This window comes from Lissotriton helveticus, chromosome 5_1 (genome assembly GCF_964261635.1).
Source record: "Lissotriton helveticus chromosome 5_1, aLisHel1.1, whole genome shotgun sequence".
NCBI lineage: Eukaryota > Metazoa > Chordata > Amphibia > Caudata > Salamandridae > Lissotriton > Lissotriton helveticus.
Window position 1 is genome coordinate 727,376,759 of NC_136065.1, and position 20,687 is coordinate 727,397,445.

At 45.1% G+C, this 20,687-nt stretch overlaps 1 protein-coding gene across 6 annotated transcripts in view; it reads left to right on the plus strand.

Annotated features, from left to right (window-relative positions):
• Nucleotides 1-20,687, plus strand: part of CCAR1 (cell division cycle and apoptosis regulator 1) — a 1,607,854-nt gene that overhangs the window by 1,002,247 nt on the left and 584,920 nt on the right. For all 6 annotated transcript variants that reach the window (XM_078643192.1, XM_078643189.1, XM_078643190.1 and 3 more), the window contains one exon: nucleotides 8,822-8,933. In XM_078643192.1, coding sequence (XP_078499318.1) covers nucleotides 8,822-8,933 — 112 coding nt within the window. The remainder of the gene's footprint in view (nucleotides 1-8,821; nucleotides 8,934-20,687) is intronic.

Sequence of the window (20,687 nt, forward strand, 5' to 3'; positions counted from 1 at the left end):
CTTATAGCTAATTCTATGGATAATTCTGAGGGGTATTCAGTTATAAGGGTGGTATTTTCCTCAATTCCCCTAAGTTTCACCTGCCGATCATTTTTTGCATACAGACTTAAAATGTAGTTGACCCAGGTTTGTTCGGAGATAGGGATTGGAGATGGGCGCACTCTAGAACCACATCCCTCCCCAATAAGGGTCCAGAATTGTCTAGAGTTCCCATGGACGGCGGCTTCACGCAATCCAATCCATAACAGGTCCTCTTTTTCTCTTTTCATTTTTTTCTTTAACCTGCACCTCCTCCTTTTGAGAAGAGATATTTTCTGGGATCTTTCTACTGCACCACCTAAATATTGTTCCCTCACCAGTTTGTTTATTTCCTTATTGAGGGAAACAACCGCTTTTGGGAGGGAATTTTTTTTCCTAATTAGGTTCGATTTTTTAACTGCGGAGATGACCTCCTTTATGAAAACATCAAAAGAGCTCTCTTCCACCCCCTGCCAATTATTTAAATCGGACACAGTTTTTACAAGGAGAGGTTCTAAATCCTTCATGGCTTTGTAATCCCAGAAGCATCTACCTGTTTTTTGAAAGGTGACCACCTCTCTGTCCAACACCCAGGTATCAGAATTGGGTGGCTCTAGAGAGAGCGTTAGTACAATAACATTATGGTCACTAAGGCTAGTGTCCATGACCACCAAATCCCTTAACAAAGAGAAAAAAGGTTGGTCAACAATTATATAGTCTAAAATTGATTTGCTGTTGAAGGAGCTGTGAGTATAGTTTGCAGGGACATCAGAAGGGAGCCTACCATTAACTATGAGTCCCTCCGTACTATATAGTTCCTCAAGCAGCAATTTGCCCCGTTTATTTGTTTTTATGATGATGATTACTGTTATTTGTATTGGACCCGTAATCCTTAGACCCCCCTGCCTGGAGACTTTCCCTTATATGGCAACACCTCTGGCCTTCGGGTCAATGACTCAAAGTCCTTTCTGGTGCCAATCGAGGTTGACCTGGGCGCCTGATCCTGGTGTGCCAAAATCCCACCACGCTACCAATCCTTCAAATACCTAAGCATTTACATCTCCCGTCTCCTGGAATTGACTTGGAGCCTTAATCTGAACCCCTCACAGCTAGATTGAATAAAGATTTGCAATGCTGAACCAGCCTGCCCCTGAATCCTCTTTAGTGTATTATCTTGTTTAAGATGATGGTGCTGCCTCACATCTTATATCTTTTTTTAAACTTTCCCCATCTGGTCCATTGTAAATGGTTTCAGACTCTGACATCGAAGATCACTACCTTTATCTGGGTGGGGAAACGCCAGTGTTTGCCCTCTGCCAGTGTGCAGCACTCCCCATATGACGGGGAAGTGTGAGTGTCTGATCTTATGGCTACTCCCTAGCAACACAACTCACAACGGTTAATGATTGATTTAATAGGGGATTGGCTGATCCTGCCTACCGAAAGGAATTGAATCCACTGGGCCTTGACAGACTCTTGGACTGCCCTATGGTTCCCCCTTTTCCCGAACACTCCCAGAATGTACACAGTTGACCATGTTGTGCTGGAGAGAGGCACTCTGATTTATCAATTGGGACCACAGCCTCACCGAATGAATAAATGTTCTTTACTGTTCGATTAATTAAAATCATTATAACATACATAATTGCGCATGTTGGAGAAAAAACATAAATAAGAAAATAGATAAACTGCTTCTGAGTTCAAGACTAGTGTGCATGCTCCAGCTGGGAGGACAGAGATCATTAAAATCGGTAAAAATAGAAGCAGCAGAGATCCATTCCGGAACAAGGGTGTGTTAGACATGGGGGCCTCTAGTTGGCCGAGGTAGGTACCTTTGTCCAAATAGGGACCCTTGCTTCTAGTCAGGGAAAGGGGGATGCACACTTTAGATAGCCTCTGCTCACCCCCCTTGGTGGCTAGGAATGAGCAGACAGGCTTATCCCAAAGGCAATGTGTAAAGTATTTGTACCAACACTCGCAGCAACACAGTGAAAACACCACAAATGGACACCACACCAGTTTAGAAAAAGAAAATATTTTTATCTAAACTAAACAAGACCGAAATGACAAAAATACAACTTACACAGTTAAAAATATGACTCTAAAAAGGTTTCAAGAACTTGTACCATAGAAAACTATGGATGTGTGACTTTTCACTAAAGTACCTGTAGATGCGTTAAAGTTCACAAGCCAAACAGCTGCAGCGTCGGAAAACAAAGCGATGCGACACGCAGAGGAAGGGTTGCATCGAATCCGGTCTGTACGGGGAATGATGTGTTTATTCTTTGTGATGGTTCCGGTTTGTGGGTGATGGGTCTGAAGAACTTGCAGCGCAGGTATGATGCATGGAAATCCGGGATGCGGCACCGATCGATGTGGCCCCTGCGAGCGGTGCTGCGTCAGTACTCTTTAGCTGCGATTTCTCGATGCGTCGATTCTTGCAGCGGCGAAAGGCGCTGTGGCAGTTTCCGCAGCGGCAGGACAATACGTGGACATTCTTCTCGCACCCTGGAGATGCGTCAGAAATGCAGCTGCTAGAAGAGCGATGCGTCGATTTCTGTAGGTCTGAGTTTTTTCTTGCTTCCGGCTCCCAAAGAGCAGCAACAACCTCCAGAGGCCCAACACTGGCACAGGCACCTCTTGTCAGGTCAGAACTCACAGCAGCAGAGTTCAGGGGAGCTGGGGTGAAGCCTTTGTGTCCCTGAGACTTTAGAACAGGAGGCCAGCTCACTTCAGGCCCTTGGCGATCTCCTTCAAGCGGGGGACACAGCACACAGCAGAGTCCTTCACCTTTCCTTGGCAGAAACAGCAACTGCAGGCCAACCCCAGATGCACAGCAAGGGCAGTACTTCTCCTAAGTCTCTCCAGCTCTTCTCCTTGGCAAATGTTCCTCTTGAATTCCAGGAGTGATCTACAATCTGGGGTTTTGGGTCTGATACTTATACTGCAAAATGTCTTTGTTCTCTTTGTGCAAGGGGCTCTGAGCCCAGTTCAAACCAATTCCTATTCAGGTACAGGTGCTACTCCTCCCACCACCCCAAATGCAGACCAGGCCTTTTCAGCCTAGTGCTGACTCATTCAGACTCCTGGAGCCACTGCACCTCCCCAGCCCCTGTCACTCCAAAGCCAGACAGGCAATCCACAAACAGACAGAGGTGTACAGGATGCTTGAACAAGAAAATATTCACTTTCTAAAAGTGCTATTTTCAAACACATAATTTAAAAACCATCTTTACTAAAAGATGTATTATTAAAATCCTGAGTTCAGGGATACCAAACTCCATTTTTTCATCGTATCCCTATGGGAAGATATGCTTGTAAAATATTACAAAGCATTCCCAATTCTACCCTAGGGGGCAAGATAGACTTTCAATAGTGAAAAACGAAATTGGCAGTATTTCACTATCAGGACATGTTATACACACCAGTATATGTCCTGCCTTTCACATACACTGCACTCTGCCCAGGTACCTTGGGCCTACCATAGGGATGTCCAATGTGCAGGAGAAGGGAAGGGTAAGGCCTGGCAAGTGGGTGCACTTGCCAAGTCGACATGGCAGTTAACAAACTGCTCACAGGCACCACGGTGGCAGGCCTGAGACATCTATACAGGGATACTCTTGTGGGTGGGACAATCAGTGATGCAGGCCCACTAGTAGCATTTGATTTACCAGCCCTGACCCACTCGGTGCACTTTACTAGGGATCTACTGGTAAATCAAATACGCCAATCATGGATAACCAATCACAATAACAATTTACACAGACCGCATATGCACTTTAGCACTGATCAGCAGTGATAAAGTGCCCAGAATCCTATAGCCATCAAAGACAGGTCAGAAAAAAATAGGAGGTAGAAGCAAAATGTTTGCAGATACCCCTGCAAATAGGGCCATTTCCAACAGGGTGCTAATGCATAAAAAAGGCAGCAGTATCTGATGTCCCGCTCTTCTCACAATTTAGTTATGCCCATTGACTAAGTTGGTACGTAATGCTTTACTATGTATAATTAATAAAACCCTTGCATATACACTCTCTGCATTGATTTCAAATAAAAAAAAATTAAAACACCATGAGAGGTTGGTTATCTCATTTCAGTGCAATACTTGCAGAGTGCATAAGTAGACTTATCTAGCATGCTTGTGCTTGAACTTCTGATCTTAAGAATATTGAGTTCCTTGTGTTCTTTCAGTTTCTTTTTTTAATTAAATCTTTTTATTGAAAACAACATAATTGTACGAGTACAAATTATTGAGACAATGGTACATACAAAGTTAATGAAGGCGGGTTCTGAATGGAACATTGGTCACTCGCCTTTATGTATATGCAGGTTTCACATCAATCAGCCTGTACAGGTTCATCAGGGACGGAAAGGGCGGAGAGACAAGGGGGAGTACATATGTCTCTGCGATACATATTCCATCTAGACCACACATGAGACCATTTCCTTGGGCACCCCCTGGAAACATATACAGTTTTTTCTCTAAACCTGCACCAGTCCATGTCCCGCTTCCATGATGTTAAATCAGGGGCCTCTCTCGCCCCCCACATTCTGACAATATTACACTTAGCTATCATGTGCCCCCCTAAGGCCGCCCACTGTTTATCTTTGTTACTCCAGTCCGTCGGTCCCCACACATCAAGCAGACACCTCCTGGCCTCAAGGCTCAGCTCTTCACCCAGCACCTCCGTCATACATCTCAGCACACTAGTCCAGTATTTATGAATGTTCTTTGAGTTTCTTGTATTGGTTTGGTTAACCCTTGAGAGGCGTAGCGGCCTAAAACAAATGGGGGGTGATGGTTTGAGGAATAGATTGCAGTACTAGAGCGTGACCCCCTCGATGCCAGTCGGGTTGACTCATCTGACAAATTTGGTCTGTGCTTTAAGATATCCTCCCCTCCAAGTCATGGCAGGAATTTAATCCGAAAATATAACTAAGATGCTGTGTATCCAGAAGTTTCCACCATGCTTTGCCATCCCTTTTGCTCCATGTCCTACGGACCGCTGTTGGATCCCTGATGGAGAAGGGTCTAAGGGATAAGTTTCAGTGCAAGTGTGCAACCCCGGAGTACTGAAGAAATTATTACTTGATGTGACTGGTTTGATCTGGAGTCTGGTATGTCTTTCCATTTCCTTCATGAGGCAAAGATTTGAGTGGAGAATCTTACTCAGTCCTAGCAGATGCCTTCTTTAGGGCTCCTTCAACAACCTGAAGTTATTTCACTGTTTGGAAGATTAATTGTGGCTTATCTGAGATAAGACAGAATAGTATTGTGTGGATGCCAACCTGCAGATTTGCAAGGACTACGGAGTTGCACGCACCCGAGAACACGCACAGAGGAGTGTGTCTCTTTTTATCAAGATGTATAGCAAGACATCCTCTTTTTCATGGTGATCAGGCCCAATTTCGAGGCTATTCAGAGATGATTCACTACTTACCATTAGCTTAGTGAGAGTCTTTACTTTGCTCATGAATTGAAAAAATGGTTTGGTCTGCTTTTGCTTGTAACTCTGTAGGGATTTTAGGACTGAACTGTTTAGCGATGTTTATTACTGTATCCCCTGGCTACCCACGGATAAAATCTTTCACCCTTTGTGGGGTTTACTTTTATTTAGCTCCTTAGTGCCCTGAAGGTGGTTGACCTCAGAGAGAGCTCTCTACCGAAACACACATCCGTGCTTTTTTCACAACGTTTCGGACCAGGACATTTGTGTTATTTTGGGTACCATTGGATGGAGGAACTACTGGATATGTATTATATGACAGTTTTTGATTACTCTGAATAATTAGTTATCACTCAATTGACTTTTTCTGGTCCATTGGCAAATGACTATGGTTGTTTTTTTTACCAATTGTGCGATGTGTTAGAATGATTTACATGTGAGGTCAGTCAGGCTTGTATGATTTGAGTGAACTGTAGTTTAAGTGAGTTGATTTAGGGGTTATTGTGATTCCGGGGGTTCTTTGAGAACTGTGTGTACATTAATGATCATATTGTAATTTGTATGTTTCTCTTTGTATATAAATTGTATAACATTGAATATATGATTACTTGTTACTAAGTTACACAAAAAAAGAATGAATAATAAAAAATGCCAAACTCTATCTTAGAAAAAAAGATGTATTATGAATACCACAAGGTTCTTTTGTTCTGTTGTTGTGATGCTTTGCAAATTATATAGATCAGTACCATGGGCTAGATGTTGCGACTTCATACATATATATTTTGACCTAACGTATATGATGTGGACATATGGAACTATATCAAATCAAAAAGGGGGAGAAAGAAGGAACTATGATCCATTCAGCTTCCTTACTTGTAACCAAATATCAAATGGGAATGGATCACTTGACCTGAGTAACCAGGGTTTGCAAAGTTCGTGTAGTATACCGATAAAAAACCCTCATTCACGTGCAGAAGTCTGAAAGGCGGTATATCTTGATTCTCCGCCCTGCTTTTAAAGACGAAACCACATCATCATTGGGTTATTTTGTATGCTACCTCCATCCGGAGGTGAACCACTGGTTATTGCAGTAGTGATCAAAGAAAAGTGGGAGTGTTGTAGTGAGGTGAACATCAAAAAGTGATGTTAAAATCCCATATAGCCAGACTTGTATGTTTAATCAGTCTGGGTTCGAGAGGTTTAAAAACTGTGTCATGCGTGGGAAGACTTATTATTAGTCTAACACAATGAGAGTGTCGATAAAAAAGGTCGACATGTTGCAGCCCTTGACTTAAGGTACTATCTGACCAAGTGAGAATTGGGTCAATACACCCAGATTCACAGAGACCATAACAAAATACAGCCTCCACTTTCTCCTTTTTTAGGTCCTGAAGAAAGCCCACTTGACCCACACGGGCAACCACAAGGGCTGAAACATGTCGACCTTTTTTATGGACACTCTCAGTGCGTTAGACTAATAATAAGTCTTCCTCATTTTCGGGCGTTTATGATACCAGCTTTCCCTGCCTGTTGAATGTGTGCTCACCACAGTCAGTGTGAGACCATCTCCAGACAAAGGCAAACTTCTTGTCATTGCTGGGGCTCTCGACCAATGAGCCCAGGGTCACACCTGCTCCTTTTACAGGCACTGCCTTAGACATGGTGCTGTTCGGGACCTTTCCTCCCATGCAATAAGTCTAGGCTATTTGTGCTTTGATCCTTATGAATCAACCTTTATCCTGTATCTCGGTACGAGCAGTTCTGAGTTTTTGGTCTGTTGGTCTTGTACATCCTGCTTGTCCTCATTGCCAGGTGGCATATGCAAACTCTTCCATGGAATCTAAGGTTTCAGTGGGCCCAGTCCCACAGGAGCCTGGTGGATGTTATCCAGGTGTCGGAGGAGACAGCACAAGATGTGCAGTGTTGTCTACTTGATCCCAACCTGACCAGCGGTAAACCCCTCTCCCTTCTCCAACCAGAGCTGAAGGTGGTGACTGATGTTTCACTGCTGTGTTGGGGAGGCCATCTTGGTGACGTGAAGATCAGAAGACTTTGGTCTCTGGCAGAAACCTGTTTGCACATAAAACTAATGGAGCTGCTGGACATCCCTCTGAGTTTGAAGGCGTTCCTTTCATCAATCAAGGTAATACTGGTGCAGGTTCTCATGAACAACGCCATCACCATTTAGTGCTGCAGCAAGCAGGGCAGGGTGTGGTACTGTATTCTGTGCCAGGAGGCACTGTGCCTCTGGAGTTGGCTGGCGCATCAGGCCATCTTCCTGACCGTGAACCACCTGGCAGATCTTTACGACCGAACAAGCTCAGCTGGCGGCACATGGCGGATCACGAATGGCGGTTTCACCCTGAGGTGGCTCAGGGAATTTCCAACAGTGGTGAGACCCTGTCTAGATCTTTTTGCCACAGTCAAGCGTTTGCATTGTCCAAAATATGTGCATTAGAATTTCCAAGAACACTCTAGGAGACACATTTAGACTAGAGTGGAGCACGGCCTTCTGTACGCCTTTATGCCTCTGCCTCTCCTGCCCTGAGATCTGAAGATCATCAAGAATGACCAGACCCAAGTCATCCGAGTGGCTCCAGATTGGGTCAGGAGATTGTGGTGCCTGAAACTCCTGTGCGTGAGTTTATGTCCTTAGATTATGCTACTGCTTTGGGGAGGATCTTCTGTCGCAGTATGAGGACAGGGTTCTGCATCCGAACCTGCAGTAGCTACATCTCTGTGTGTAGATTTGGAGCAGTTGCAGTTGCAGTAGAGTGCTTTTGATTTACCACCTGAGGTTGTGGATATCATCCTTGCAGCAAGGTGCCCCTCTACAAAGTTCATTTACACAGGACGCTGTGACAAATTTGTGGTGTTGTGTGAAATCCTCGCACTAGCCTGGCCTTCTTGCACAAAATGATATCAGCCTATTATATATCACTTAGTCTATCACCGTTCCTTCTTTATTCCCTCTACCAATCCAGAAAATAAGGAAACACATCTGTATAGACTAGATCACAGATGTGCTACTTTTACTACATCAACTGCATCTGACAGAACAGTTGTTCAACTGCCATTTTATGTGCTTGCATTGGGACCCATGGTACCCTTGCAGGATCAATACACCGGTCTCTTGATTTAATGTCCTGGAGCTGTATATCACAGTTTTGGTCCTTTCACATTGCTGAAGAAGTTTGTACGAGCCCTTGATTAGGTGAACATGATTTACTGCATTAAGTCACTGTTTTTTCCTGTTTAAATTTGTGTAAGTGATAGATTCTGTTTATATGAAGGAAAATAAGATAATTTTTTTTATAGTGACATAAATAATTAAACAGAGACCTGTTTGATTATAGAAAGAAGATAAAAAGAGAGAGGATTCTAAAGAAGAGGATGACAAGGAAGATGATTACAGCCAAGAGGAGTATGCTCAAATGGAAGCAGAAGATGCAGAAGAGGAGGACAAAGGTAAAGATTGATACATTTTATATCCAAATTGTGCTTGTACCTGGTATATGGTTGAATGCATAGGACACATTTTTGCATATGCTTGTCAGTAGTTGTGTTAGGATACTAAGTGGGAATATTTTTTAGATCAAGTCTATTAAGTTGGGTAAGATGCACAACCTTTGTTTTCAAATGATATATATTTCTTTAATTCGCTACGTTCAAAAGAAATGTTCCAATACAAGTCAGGTGATGAAGCCGTCCGCTACGTCCTTGTTAAACTGAAAAAAGTGTGCACATTCACTGTGGGCGCATCCCTGTATACAGGCACACCATAGGTCCTTAAACAAAGACTCCTTTATAAGTTTGTTGCATAATGTTCGTTTTATTCATTACAGGTACGTATCTTGGGTTAGATATTTGTATTCATATCCAATTTCTCTTTGCTTTTCCAATACAACATTATATTTTTCAAAACAGTGAATGTGCACACTTTTTTCAATATTTTTTAGATGCCATACTCTTTGCTTCAGTGGACCATCCATGAATGTGAAAATATATTCTAAACATCATGATGGAAATTCTACTCTAAGAAAAATATATAGTAATTCCCACTTGACCTGGATATCTTCAAAAATGGCTCTTAGTGCATGGCGTCTCGACCACCAACAAATGCCATATACAAACAAGGTTTTATAGAATTAGTATATTTTTATTATAATTAATAATCATTTTTTTCTGAACTTATTTTCCAAACTCATTTGTTTTATCTAAACTGCTACGAACACATAATTTACAATGTTATCAAAAAACAATTTCCCCTTGTCTATGTCAGCGTGGAAGGGGAGCAAGTAACACCCCTGTCCTTGGGCAAGCTTGTCCTTGCAAATGTGGGGATTAAATATCTGATACACGGTGTTCTCACCCTTAGACATTTCAGTTAAAGGGGAAAAAGACCTTGAATGTGTGAAAACACGTTTGATGTTGAAAACAAGTGGATCGTGGGAAGGGTTGTGTGAGCTAAAGAAGGTATTACCATAACTTTAAGTAGTATGTAAAGCTCTGTGCACTGTCTAGAAACTCCAGCCGCCTTCTCCCAACCCTGCGCACCTGCTGGCCCTGCTCCCTTTCGAAGATCCAACACAGAAATCCCACACATCTTTTTGGTGGAATTCACAAGTTCAGGTACAGTCCTTTAAAGAACATCTTACCTTGACGCAACTTTTCCAATGGCACCCTAGCCGTAACATCCGCCTCCCCCTTTTCCTCCCTTGGCCCACGTACGTTCCTGTAAAATCACTTTCTAAAGATGCCCGCATAGACACTGACCAACAAAAGGTGGAAGATCTTTTTCGGTCTTGATCCCTAAAATATGGAACAAACTCCCTGAGTCCCTCCGCAAAGAAGGAAACCTCCTTCGCTTCAGGAAGTCACTGAAAACAATTTTATTTAGAGAGGCTTTGAGCCCAGCCTAAGCGCGTCCCCTCTCTGGCTACTCCGCAGGGTAGGATGATGTATCCTTCTGGTCAAAAGCGCCTTGAGACCTGCCGGTGAGTTGGCGCTATATAAACCGGAAATACAAATACAAAATACAAATACAGTTCCAGTGCATTGAGCCCGAAGAGTAACACGACTGGCCCCCTAACTCATTTGGCATCAACCCTTCCCACATATTCGTTCACTTTAGTGAGTGGTGGCATACAGCGCTAACCTGGCGCTTTACAGCAACTTTAGGTGCTTCTCGGACGCTATAAAACTATAATTTTTAACGAATAAAAAGCATCAATATAAAAGGGTCTTCTGTAGTACACCACCGAGATTTCGGTTGCCTTAGATGCCTGTGGGCTGATGAGACTGGGCTGATGTTGTTGTACAGAGCATAACACAGAGCTTAACACTTGGAAGAGGCTACAGCAGGGCACAAGTACTAAAAAAGAGAAGTGGGGGAACTCTCCAAGTTAGGTGGTGTCACAGGAAGTGCCATCACGACAGGAAGTGCCATCACAACAGGAAGTGCCATCACAGCAGGAAGTGCCATCACAGCAGGCAGTGCCATCACTGCAGGGAGTGACCTCACAGCAGGAAGTGACATCACAACAGGAAGTGACATCACATGTGCAGCAGATCTATCATTTGCACATAGTGCAAGATTCAACAGTTGAAGCTGCTCAGTACTTAAGCCTGTGACTGAAGGTCCCTGTATGGAGGAATTAACAGCCCAAATATGGATGAAGTTTGGCGTACAACTACATTAGTCAAGCCATTAAGTGCTGTAAGCGAGGCATACTAAAACATGGCACCATGAACAAAAGCAGAGTTTGTGCGTGAAAAAAACATAGAAAATCACAAAGAAAACCACATGCTGAAAACAAAAATTGTGATTATGAAAACTATAACATTTATTACGTTCCCTAGAACAACTCATTTATATATACTGACAAGTTTAATACACTGTGACCATAATAAAAAAAATCCACGCATACGGAAAACTAGATCCGGCAGTCAAGCCTTCTCCCACATATCTCCTAAAGTGTGGAATAACCTCCTGCTACACATAACAGCCTCCTCCCCACCTCTTGAATTCTGAAGTTCTAGCATTTCGAGTAGTTCCACTAGGTGCTAGGACTGGCTAGACTCACACCTGCTCAGCACCAGGATAGCCTCCTGGGTGATAGCGTGCTCTACAAATCTGCATAACATAACAATTCCTCTCTCTAGCACTTCTGTTTATTGTTTTATGTGGTTTTGTTATATGTTATTGTTCTATGTGGTACTGCTTTAGGCATACATATGGCCTGAGATTCTTTCTCAAAACGTCAAGCTCTCTGCATCTCTGATCAGTTATTGAGTGGTACTTTGTCCATGGGGGCCCTGCTCATCTCAGGGTTCCCTCTTATTCAGCCCACCCTCCTTGAAAGCAACACCTGGTCCTGCACATCACATTGAGATTTCCCTGGCTCCCACGTGGCCAGTCCAGATTTGGACGGAAATTGTCTCTTCTACATTTTATAATAAAACTTGTTGTTACGTAGTGATTTATACCACACATCGGCCATTTATAAGAGCAGTAAAAACGTGTGGTACTAATATCCAATTTATTGCAACTATCTACTGACCTCGGAAGGATGAGACGCTGAGTTGGCATTACAGGTATTTATAATTACGGCCTGCAGAATACTGCATGTTCTAGGAGAAAGCGCACATCTCACTGAGCCATCATACTGGCTATAATAAAACACAACTGCCGACTGACAGGTCATTGGCTGAGAGCCACAACTCAACCTCCCTCTCCCAACCCCCAAGTGTAACAAGGCCTCTGTGCAACTAAAGACTCATGTCACTCAACATTACCGTCATTGCATGAGTGGTAACCATAAATACGCACCACGCTCACTTCCAAAGCATTGATTTGTGACCAGCTGGGTGACTGTAAAACCAGGGCTATGGTGGGGGAAGCATCACCTTTCGTTCGCTAGATTTTTTTTTGGTAAACAAATTGTATTTGGTAATTTTGCTATATTATGGGCGAAGGCCCTACAATGACCTGTGTGAGCATAGGGATAATAATTGCATCGGTAGCCATTGTTATGATAATGAACAATACCTGCCAAACATGCAAGTAAAACAATAATACAACCAGTATGCAGACAGTTGTCAATCTCTGAAATACAGTACATGATGCATCAGATTCGAAATATACATCACGGCAGAGTAGTAATATTACCAAATGATATACCATAGGGTGATACACGTCAGGGATCAGAGGGTGCCACTCATGGATCCTCCTCGGACAGGGAACGCAGGTCGATTCCACGATATGACGCCCACCGTGTCCATATCTTGCGATGTTTTCTGGGGCAACCCCGGGCCTCAAAGACGGCAATCTCAGTCCCCATACATTTATCCCATTTGTTCTTCTATTTGCCTACGGTCGGGGGAGATGATGCCTTCCATCCCTGTGCAATATCCCTTTTGTCAATAGTAAGGGCAAGGAATAGCAAGGAATAGCAGATGTTGTTTATAGCGGTTTCCCCCAATGTTGTCTGTGGAGTGTAATAAAAACAGTTGCGGGTCTAGTGGAAGCATCCACCCCAGTACCTCATTGACATGACCGAACCCTGTTCCAAAAGGGCTGTAAGGCCGTGCAGCTCCAAACCGTATGTAGCAAGGAGCCATCTTCCCGGCCTCACCTCAAACACACTGGGGACTGAATAACCCCCATGCGCCAAAGTCGACCCTAGTGTGATATGTTCTATGCAAGTATTTGAACTGGATGAGCCGATAGTGAGTGGAGACTGCTGCTCCCCTCGGTCTGGCAATTGCTTCAGCCCAATCATCGTCCGTTAATTTCTGGAATGTCTGCCAGCCAGGCCAGTCAGGTTTTGTCGAGGGTGGTAGAAGTGTGTGTCATCAATGTTTGATATATTTGTCTGATTTTCTGCAGACCGAGGTCCCCCATAAGTAGACGGCCCTCCAAGGGCTGGAACTCGGAGAGAGCCTCTATATTACGGATCTGAGGGGAGAGTTTGTGGTGGAGCTATAAAAATGTATAAAATTTTGATTTGTGGAGGCCAAAGTATGTCTGCAGTTGTTGGAATGACTTTAGGGTAGTGCCTCGTAATATATCCCCGAGAGTCGAGATCCCCACCAGGTCCCAACCCCGAAACCTGCATAGTGTGGTTGCTGTTGGGAGGTGTGTGCCGGACCACAGGGGAGTTTTCGTGAGTTTCCCTTTCCACTCCATTTGTCTGGTCTTGGCCCTCCATAACTGTGACTACCCTACTAGCCGGTGGTAAGTGGTCTAAAAGTGTGGAGCTATACAATAAGTGAAGAAGGGGGCTTGTTCCAGTGCCGCATGCTCAATATCATATGCCGGATCTGTAGGGGAATTATACCACCATTCGTTGATTACGAGGATGTGAGATGCGACATAGTAGGAGTAAATATCAGCTGCTGCTATCCCCCCACAGTATGTGGACTGTGCACAAGTGCGGAGTGCAACACGAACTGCTCCACACAAACGTGCACAAACCGAGCACGGGGGAAGAGGTAAGGAAAATTTTGGAGGCGGTATAGGATCCGAGGCAAAGAAACCATCTTAAAGACGGCTGAGTGCCCGTAAGGGGAGAGCTGACCATATTGTTGTTTCATTTTTAAGGCTAGTTAACTATGGGGTAATATTATGTGCCCAGGATATCTTGGGGCATGGGGAAATGTAGTTCCTCAATATTTGAACCCATCTGTAGCCCTGGAGAGACATGCAGCCCATGAGTCGCGACCCTGATGTCCACACACGGGGATAAGATGGACTTAGCGGGATTGGCGTGAAGGCCCATGCTGCAACCAAATACCCTAAGGATTTCCAGTATACGAGGTCCAGAGTACCAAGGGTCTGTCATAAATAAGAGAACGAGGTCGGCATATAATGCTATACAATCTGATCGCGATCGGAACCAGTCAAACCCCCTGAGCATTGGGTCGCTCCTAACCCAGACCGCTAGACGTTCGACTGCGAGGGCGAACAGCAATGGAGAGAGGGGGCAGCCCTGACGGGTACCCCTCTGGATCGGGAAAGAGTGTAAGCGGTGCCCCGGTTCGCTAGAATTTAAGTGGGAAATCGTGTGTTTATGCAAAAAATATGTGGGTAAACTGTTGGAGCAATGAAGCAGCACCTATTAGCGACTAGCAGACGCTCAGGCCGCTTAGAAATGGTTATAATAACAAGAATACATTTAGAAGCTATTTCTAAACCAAACTTCCCTCTTAAAAGCCTGTGACTGTCCAATAACGTATCATCTCTCATTGCTGACGCTGACAGTGGGGGCTGGGGGGCGAGAGGGGGGACACGGGGTTCAAGCATTGCACGGGGACATGGTGTTCAATGGGGGCGTGTACAGAAAGGCTGGGTTACTATAACAACTCTAAAATTTTGGCGGTTTTGGAATGTAACTGTCACCACCATTATGTTTTGAGTTCATAATGCAATGTTTAAGCATAAATAAAGACTTTAAAAACAAGCATTGGCATAGCCAATCGATCTCGCTTTTGGGACCTTCTAAGTATTTAGTTATGCAGCACAATATTCCTGGTGCAACCACATCAACTGTTGCGTGGCTAAACACTTATAAGGTCCCAAAGGTGAAACCTATTGGCTATGCCAATGCTTGGTGTGGTTGTGTGTGTGTGGGTGTGGTTGTGGGTGTGGTTGTGGGTGTGGTTGTGTGTGTGTGTGTGTGGTTGTGTGTGTGCGGTAGTGGGTGCGGTTGTGGGTGCGGGTGTGTGTTTTTGGTGTGTGTGTGTGGTTGTGTGTGTGGTTGTTGTGTGTGTGTGTGTGGGTGGGGTGTTGTGGTTGTGTGTGTGGTTGTGTGGGTGATTGTGTGGTTGTGTGTGTGTGGTTGGGTGTGGTTGTGAGTGTGTGGTTGTGTGTGGAGTTGTAGTTGTGTGTGGGGTTGTGGTTGTGTATGTGGTTGTGTATGGGTGCGGTTGTGGGTGTGGTTGGGTGTGCTTAGGTGTGGTTGTGTGTGTGGTTGCATGTGTGGTTGTGTGTGTGTGGTTGTGGTTGTGTGTGTGTGTGGTTGTGTGTGTGTTGTTGTTTGTGTGTGTGGTGTGTGTGTGTGTGGTTGTGTGTGGTTGTGGTTGTGTGTGTGTGGTTGTGTGTGTGGTTGTGTGTGTGTGTGTGATATTATGTGGTTGTGTGTGGTTTTGTGTGTGGTCGTGTATGGTTGTGTGTGTGGTTGTGTGTGGTTTTGTGTCTGGTCGTGTGTGGTTTTGTGTCTGGTTGTGTGTGTGGTTGTGTGTGTGTGTGGCTGTGTGTGTGGTTGGTAGTGTGTGATAGTGTGTTTGTGGTTGTGTGTGTGGTTGTGTGTGTGTGATTGTGTGTGTGGCTGTGTGTGTGGTTGTGTGTGTGGTTGGGTGTGTGGTTGGGTGTGGTTGTGAGTGTGGGGTTGTGGTTGTGTGTGGAGTTGTAGTTGTGTGTGGGGTTGTGGTTGTGTATGGGTGCGGTTGTGGGTGTGGTTGTGTGTGTGGATGTGTGGTTGGGTGTGCTTAGGTGTGGTTGTGTGTGTGGTTGCATGTGTGGTTGTGTGTGTGGTTGTGGTTGTGTGTGGTTGTGTGTGTGTGGTTGTGTGTGTGTCGTTGTGTGTGTGTGTGTGTGTGTGGTTGTGTGTGGTTGTGGTTGTGTGTGTGTGGTTGTGTGTGTGTGGTTGGGTGGTTGTGTGTGTGGTTGTGTGTGGTCGTGTGTTTGTGTGTGTGGTTGTGTGTGTGGTTGTGGTTGTGTGTGTGGTTGTTTGTGTGTGTAGTTGTGTATGTGGTTGTGTGTTTATGTGTGTGTGGTTGTGTGTGGTTCTGTGGTTGTGTGTGTGTGCTTGTGGTTGTGGTTGAGTGTGTATGTTGTGTGGTTGGGTCGTTGGGTGTGGTTGTGTGTGGTTGTATGTGGTTGTGTGTGTGTGGTTGTGTGTGTGGCTGTGTGTGTGTGTGTGTGGTTGTGTGTGTAGTTGTGTGTTTGTGTGTGTAGCTGTGTGTGTGTGTGCTTGTGTGTGTGCTTGTGGTTATGGTTGTGTGTGGTTGTGTGTTTGTGTGTCTGGTTGTGGTTGTGTGTGTGGTTGTGGTTATGTGTGTGTGTGGTTGTTTGTGTGTGTAGTTGTGCATGTGGTTGTGTGTGTGCGTGGTTTGGTGTGGTTGTGTGTGTGTGGTTGTGTGTGTGTGGTGTGTGGTTGTGTGTGTGTGGTTGTTGTAATGTGTGTGTAGTTGTGTGTGTGGTTGTGTGTGTTTGGTTGTGTGTATGTGTGTTGTGTGTGTGTGCTTCTGGTTGTGTGTGGGTGTGGGTGCGTGTACAGATGTGTGCTTGTGTGTGTGTGGGTGTGTGTGTATGGTTGTGTTGTGTGTGGTTGTGGGTGTGGTTGTGTTTGTGTGTGTGTGGTTGTGTGTATGTGTGTGGTTGGGTGGGTGTGGTTGTGGATGCGGGTGGGGGTGTGGATGTGTGGTTGGGTGTGGTTGTGTGTGGGTGGTTGTGCGTGTGTGTGGTTCTGTGTGTGTGTCTGGTTGTGTTTGTGTGTGTGTGGTTGTGTGTGTGGTTGTGTGTGTGTGGTTGTGTGTATGGTTGTGCGTGTGCTTGTGATTGTGTGTGTGTGGTTGGGTGTGGTTGTGTGTGTGTGGTTGTGTGTGTGTGGTTGTGTGTGTGTGTGTGTGTGGTTGTGGTGGTGTGTGTGGTTGTGTGTGTGTATGTCATGTCCTCATGAAAGCCCAACGAAAGGATTCCCTAAATGGTGCAATGGACATGAAGCAGCCGCTGCGATCAGAAATAAACACTGTGAACGTTGTCCAGTTTCACTGTAACATTTTCTTAATGTTCCATAAGTCACAAAACAGTTATACTAAAAGCATCTCAAAATAAAAGAACACAAACATCTAGTTTGTGGAAAGAGAAAGCACTTTGTAAGTCAAACGGGTGCAGAAAAGCATTAACACAACAGCATTTTCTTTGATGTTTGATGTTCTTTGAACGAGAACATCAAAGGGGCGCCGCGAAAGTGATCGCGGGTGCTTAATGAGCATGACGAGGTTTGCCATATGGCGCCTCTGCTCCTAAGCGCGCGCCCGTGCACATGCACTGTAACTCTTGGCTTGCCATGGTTCATTTTTCGATCCCTCATTATAAGTCTTGCCAGACCAGCGCATACGCTGGGTCAGGGGAGACCTAAAAAAATAAAAACATAAGTCCCGGGTCCCAAAAGTTCTGCCTAGAAGCGCGCTGCCAGTTCTGCGGCTGAATATCCAGTATGGCTTATTTTTTAATCCACCGGGGTCTCTTTCTCCCCTCACCTCCGCTTCCTATCGTTTTATATTTGCAAGTTTCTCTTCCCCATTTCTGCCTTTCTCTCGCTCCCTCTGCAGTGGGGTTGGAGCCCCAGTCTGGAATGTGACACATGGTCACAGCGTGTGACCGTTTTCTGATCTTTTCTTTTTTTTGTGACATGTTTAGGCATAAAACAGCATGTCAGAAATCGGAGACGTGTTGTGTGGCACGAGTCACATGAGCTAGGACATGTTACATGCTAGAGGGATGCATGTCACCAATGGGTTTCTGCCACCACTGTTTCAAGGTCTGATGATGACATATTTGTCTTGATCCCAAAAAGAGTGTGTGTGCCAGCCGTCAGCAACCAAATGCACAAATTAAGCACCGTTCCAAAGGAAAATTCTAAATTATACAAGTTTTTCATCTAGCTGCTACATCAGAAAAAGTAATAATTAATCCATGGGCTAAATATGGAAGAAAGTCTTCATGCAAAGTAATGGAGAGGGTCTGCTGATAAAAGGGCAAGGGGCCCTGGAGGTATATATGCAGACGAATGTTCCAGAATCCTGACGTCGTTTTATTCTCAAGGTGTGAACTGCTGGGAAGGTTCATAGGTGGGGCTGCCTGGAGGCGACCAGGCCGGCATGTAGTAGAGCTGGGGTCACTGCAGATAGCCATCTTTGACCTTCCAGATTAAGACGGGACAGAGATCTCTCAGGGGAGGGGCAGCTGTGTGCAGTGCACGGAAAGTCTAACCTGCCCTGATCGGCTCAAATACTGCTGATTATAGAAGACGTCCGCAGACACAGAAGTTAACTATGGAATACCTTCTACACACAGAACTGTCTGTGAACCCACTGAACTTTATAGCTTTTTAGCCAATGCAGTTACAAACAATCACTAGCTTTAAGATAAACCCCGGAAGTGAGGAGGAGTTTGCTCCGATGTCACCCCAGTGTAATATGGGGATTGAGTGAACGCATTTCCCAGCACTGCTATCAGAAGCCAGGCCCAGTCCTTCTTGTTAAGGGATATCAGGCAATTCCCCGGTCAGAGAAAATACATTATCACACGTTGCTTTCTGTATGCATCGTACCATTTTACTTCATCCGCATTTAATCAGACACATTTTAGCTCCAAAAATAAATTATGCGAAGTTTCTGGTGTTAGAGAAATTCCAGAGCTACAAATGCACACCGGGTAGTACGGTGCAAAAAAAAGGCCCACTCAAATGCAAATCGGTGCCCAACAGTCCACTGTCAGCAGACAAGGGTTTCACTGGCAGCATCCCAGCATGATGGGTCATTGGAGCTCAGGTGCCGATGTAATCAAAACGTGCACCCCCATATTTGCAGGCCAGCCACGAACCACATGATGAACTATAATATAATGGATAATATAGGCAAATGCTAGAGTGAAGGGAGATTATAGAAATCCTTACTGGCTATGGGAAACCACAAAATACAGTGTCAAGGGAAAACAAAGAGGGTCCATCCTCTAACTCCTAAAGGGAATAATATGTATATACAACCACTGCAATGCCTCCTTCCAGCAAGGAGACCGAGGTAACAATGACAGAAAAACGCACGCACAAAAAAAAAAGGGGGCGGAAACATCTACTGAATCCCTCCCCTCCAGGACTCCGTGCCCGGCCTCGTGGTTGCCATAGCAATGTTTCAGGAAATCAGCTTGCGACACCAGAAGGCAGGTCACGGAGTCCTCAAAAGGAGGGAGTATAGCGGACAAATCATCCAAACAGGGGCATTGTCCAATGGCAGGCCTCCATTTCATGAGGCCAGCCAATGACAGAAGGGGCGTGGGTTCATGCCCCTTCTTGCTTACAAGAACTCTCGCCTGCAACAGCGCATGCACTGCAACGCAGGCTTGGACCTAAAAAGGACTGTGTGCACATTGAAGAGGCGTGAACATTGGGAAATAAAGCAGTCGGCATCTAGCTAAATTACAAAATATTGTGAACTGAGGCACACATAAGCCTGCCAATAGCAAATTATCCCCGATTCGTCCTGGCCTCCCAGTCATGGACATTGCAGAGCCCAGGTGCCATCGGCTGCTCCCTTACCTTGTGATCGACTTCAACCGACCGTCGCGAAGCCAAAAATAATGTTCCCTCTCTGGTTGGCAGCAGCAAATTACTCCTTCACTCTCAGGCAGGTCAGGCAGAAGGCGAGGCCAGGAAAGGAAGAGGCGTCTCGTTGAGTGGGCGGGCGAGGACACGACGACATCCGGATCAGGTGACTGACTCGCAAAAAAGAAAAAAGGAGCATTTACGCTACACAAGATTGACAGCCAGCCCTGTAGTTGGGCGATGGATGGGTAAATATCTAATAAAGTTAGTAGCGGCTGTGCAGGCAAGTAACTCTCCGTCTTAGATATTCCAGCAGATAGTCTAGCTTTTGAGCAGGGGGGACGGCGTCCACCCTGTAAAATAATTGCGGGGACGCCGTCCACCCGCGTGGTCCCCGGACTCGTGCCCTGGGCTACAGGGCCGGTAACAAAGCCATGTGCCCAGGAGCACTCAGCTTTCTTCAAGCGTCAATTGGTAATATTGTGTCTGAAATGGCGGCAAAGACCACTTAACCTTCCTTTACACCTGCAAACATGTAGGGAATGTGGCAAAGTGATTCCTATGCCAACCTGTCCCAATGCATGCCTCAAATGATCAGGTTAATGGGGTTAGGAACAGATTTCCGGCACCGCCACCTGTGCACCCACCCGATCCTGGGCTCGTAACCTCTTCCACAATCATGTTTAAATAAAGTGTTGCACCTGCAAAAAGTGTGTGTGTATGTGCGTGTCCACACTACTCCCAACTCATAGAAGAAGAGAGCACACATACGAAGACTGGAAAATCACAACTCTTTATTGTGTTGGGCCATCATCAACTCTGCAACATAGAGACACGTTTCGGATGTATCAACAGCTTTTATCAATCTGGTAAACTCCATTTTGCTAGACAA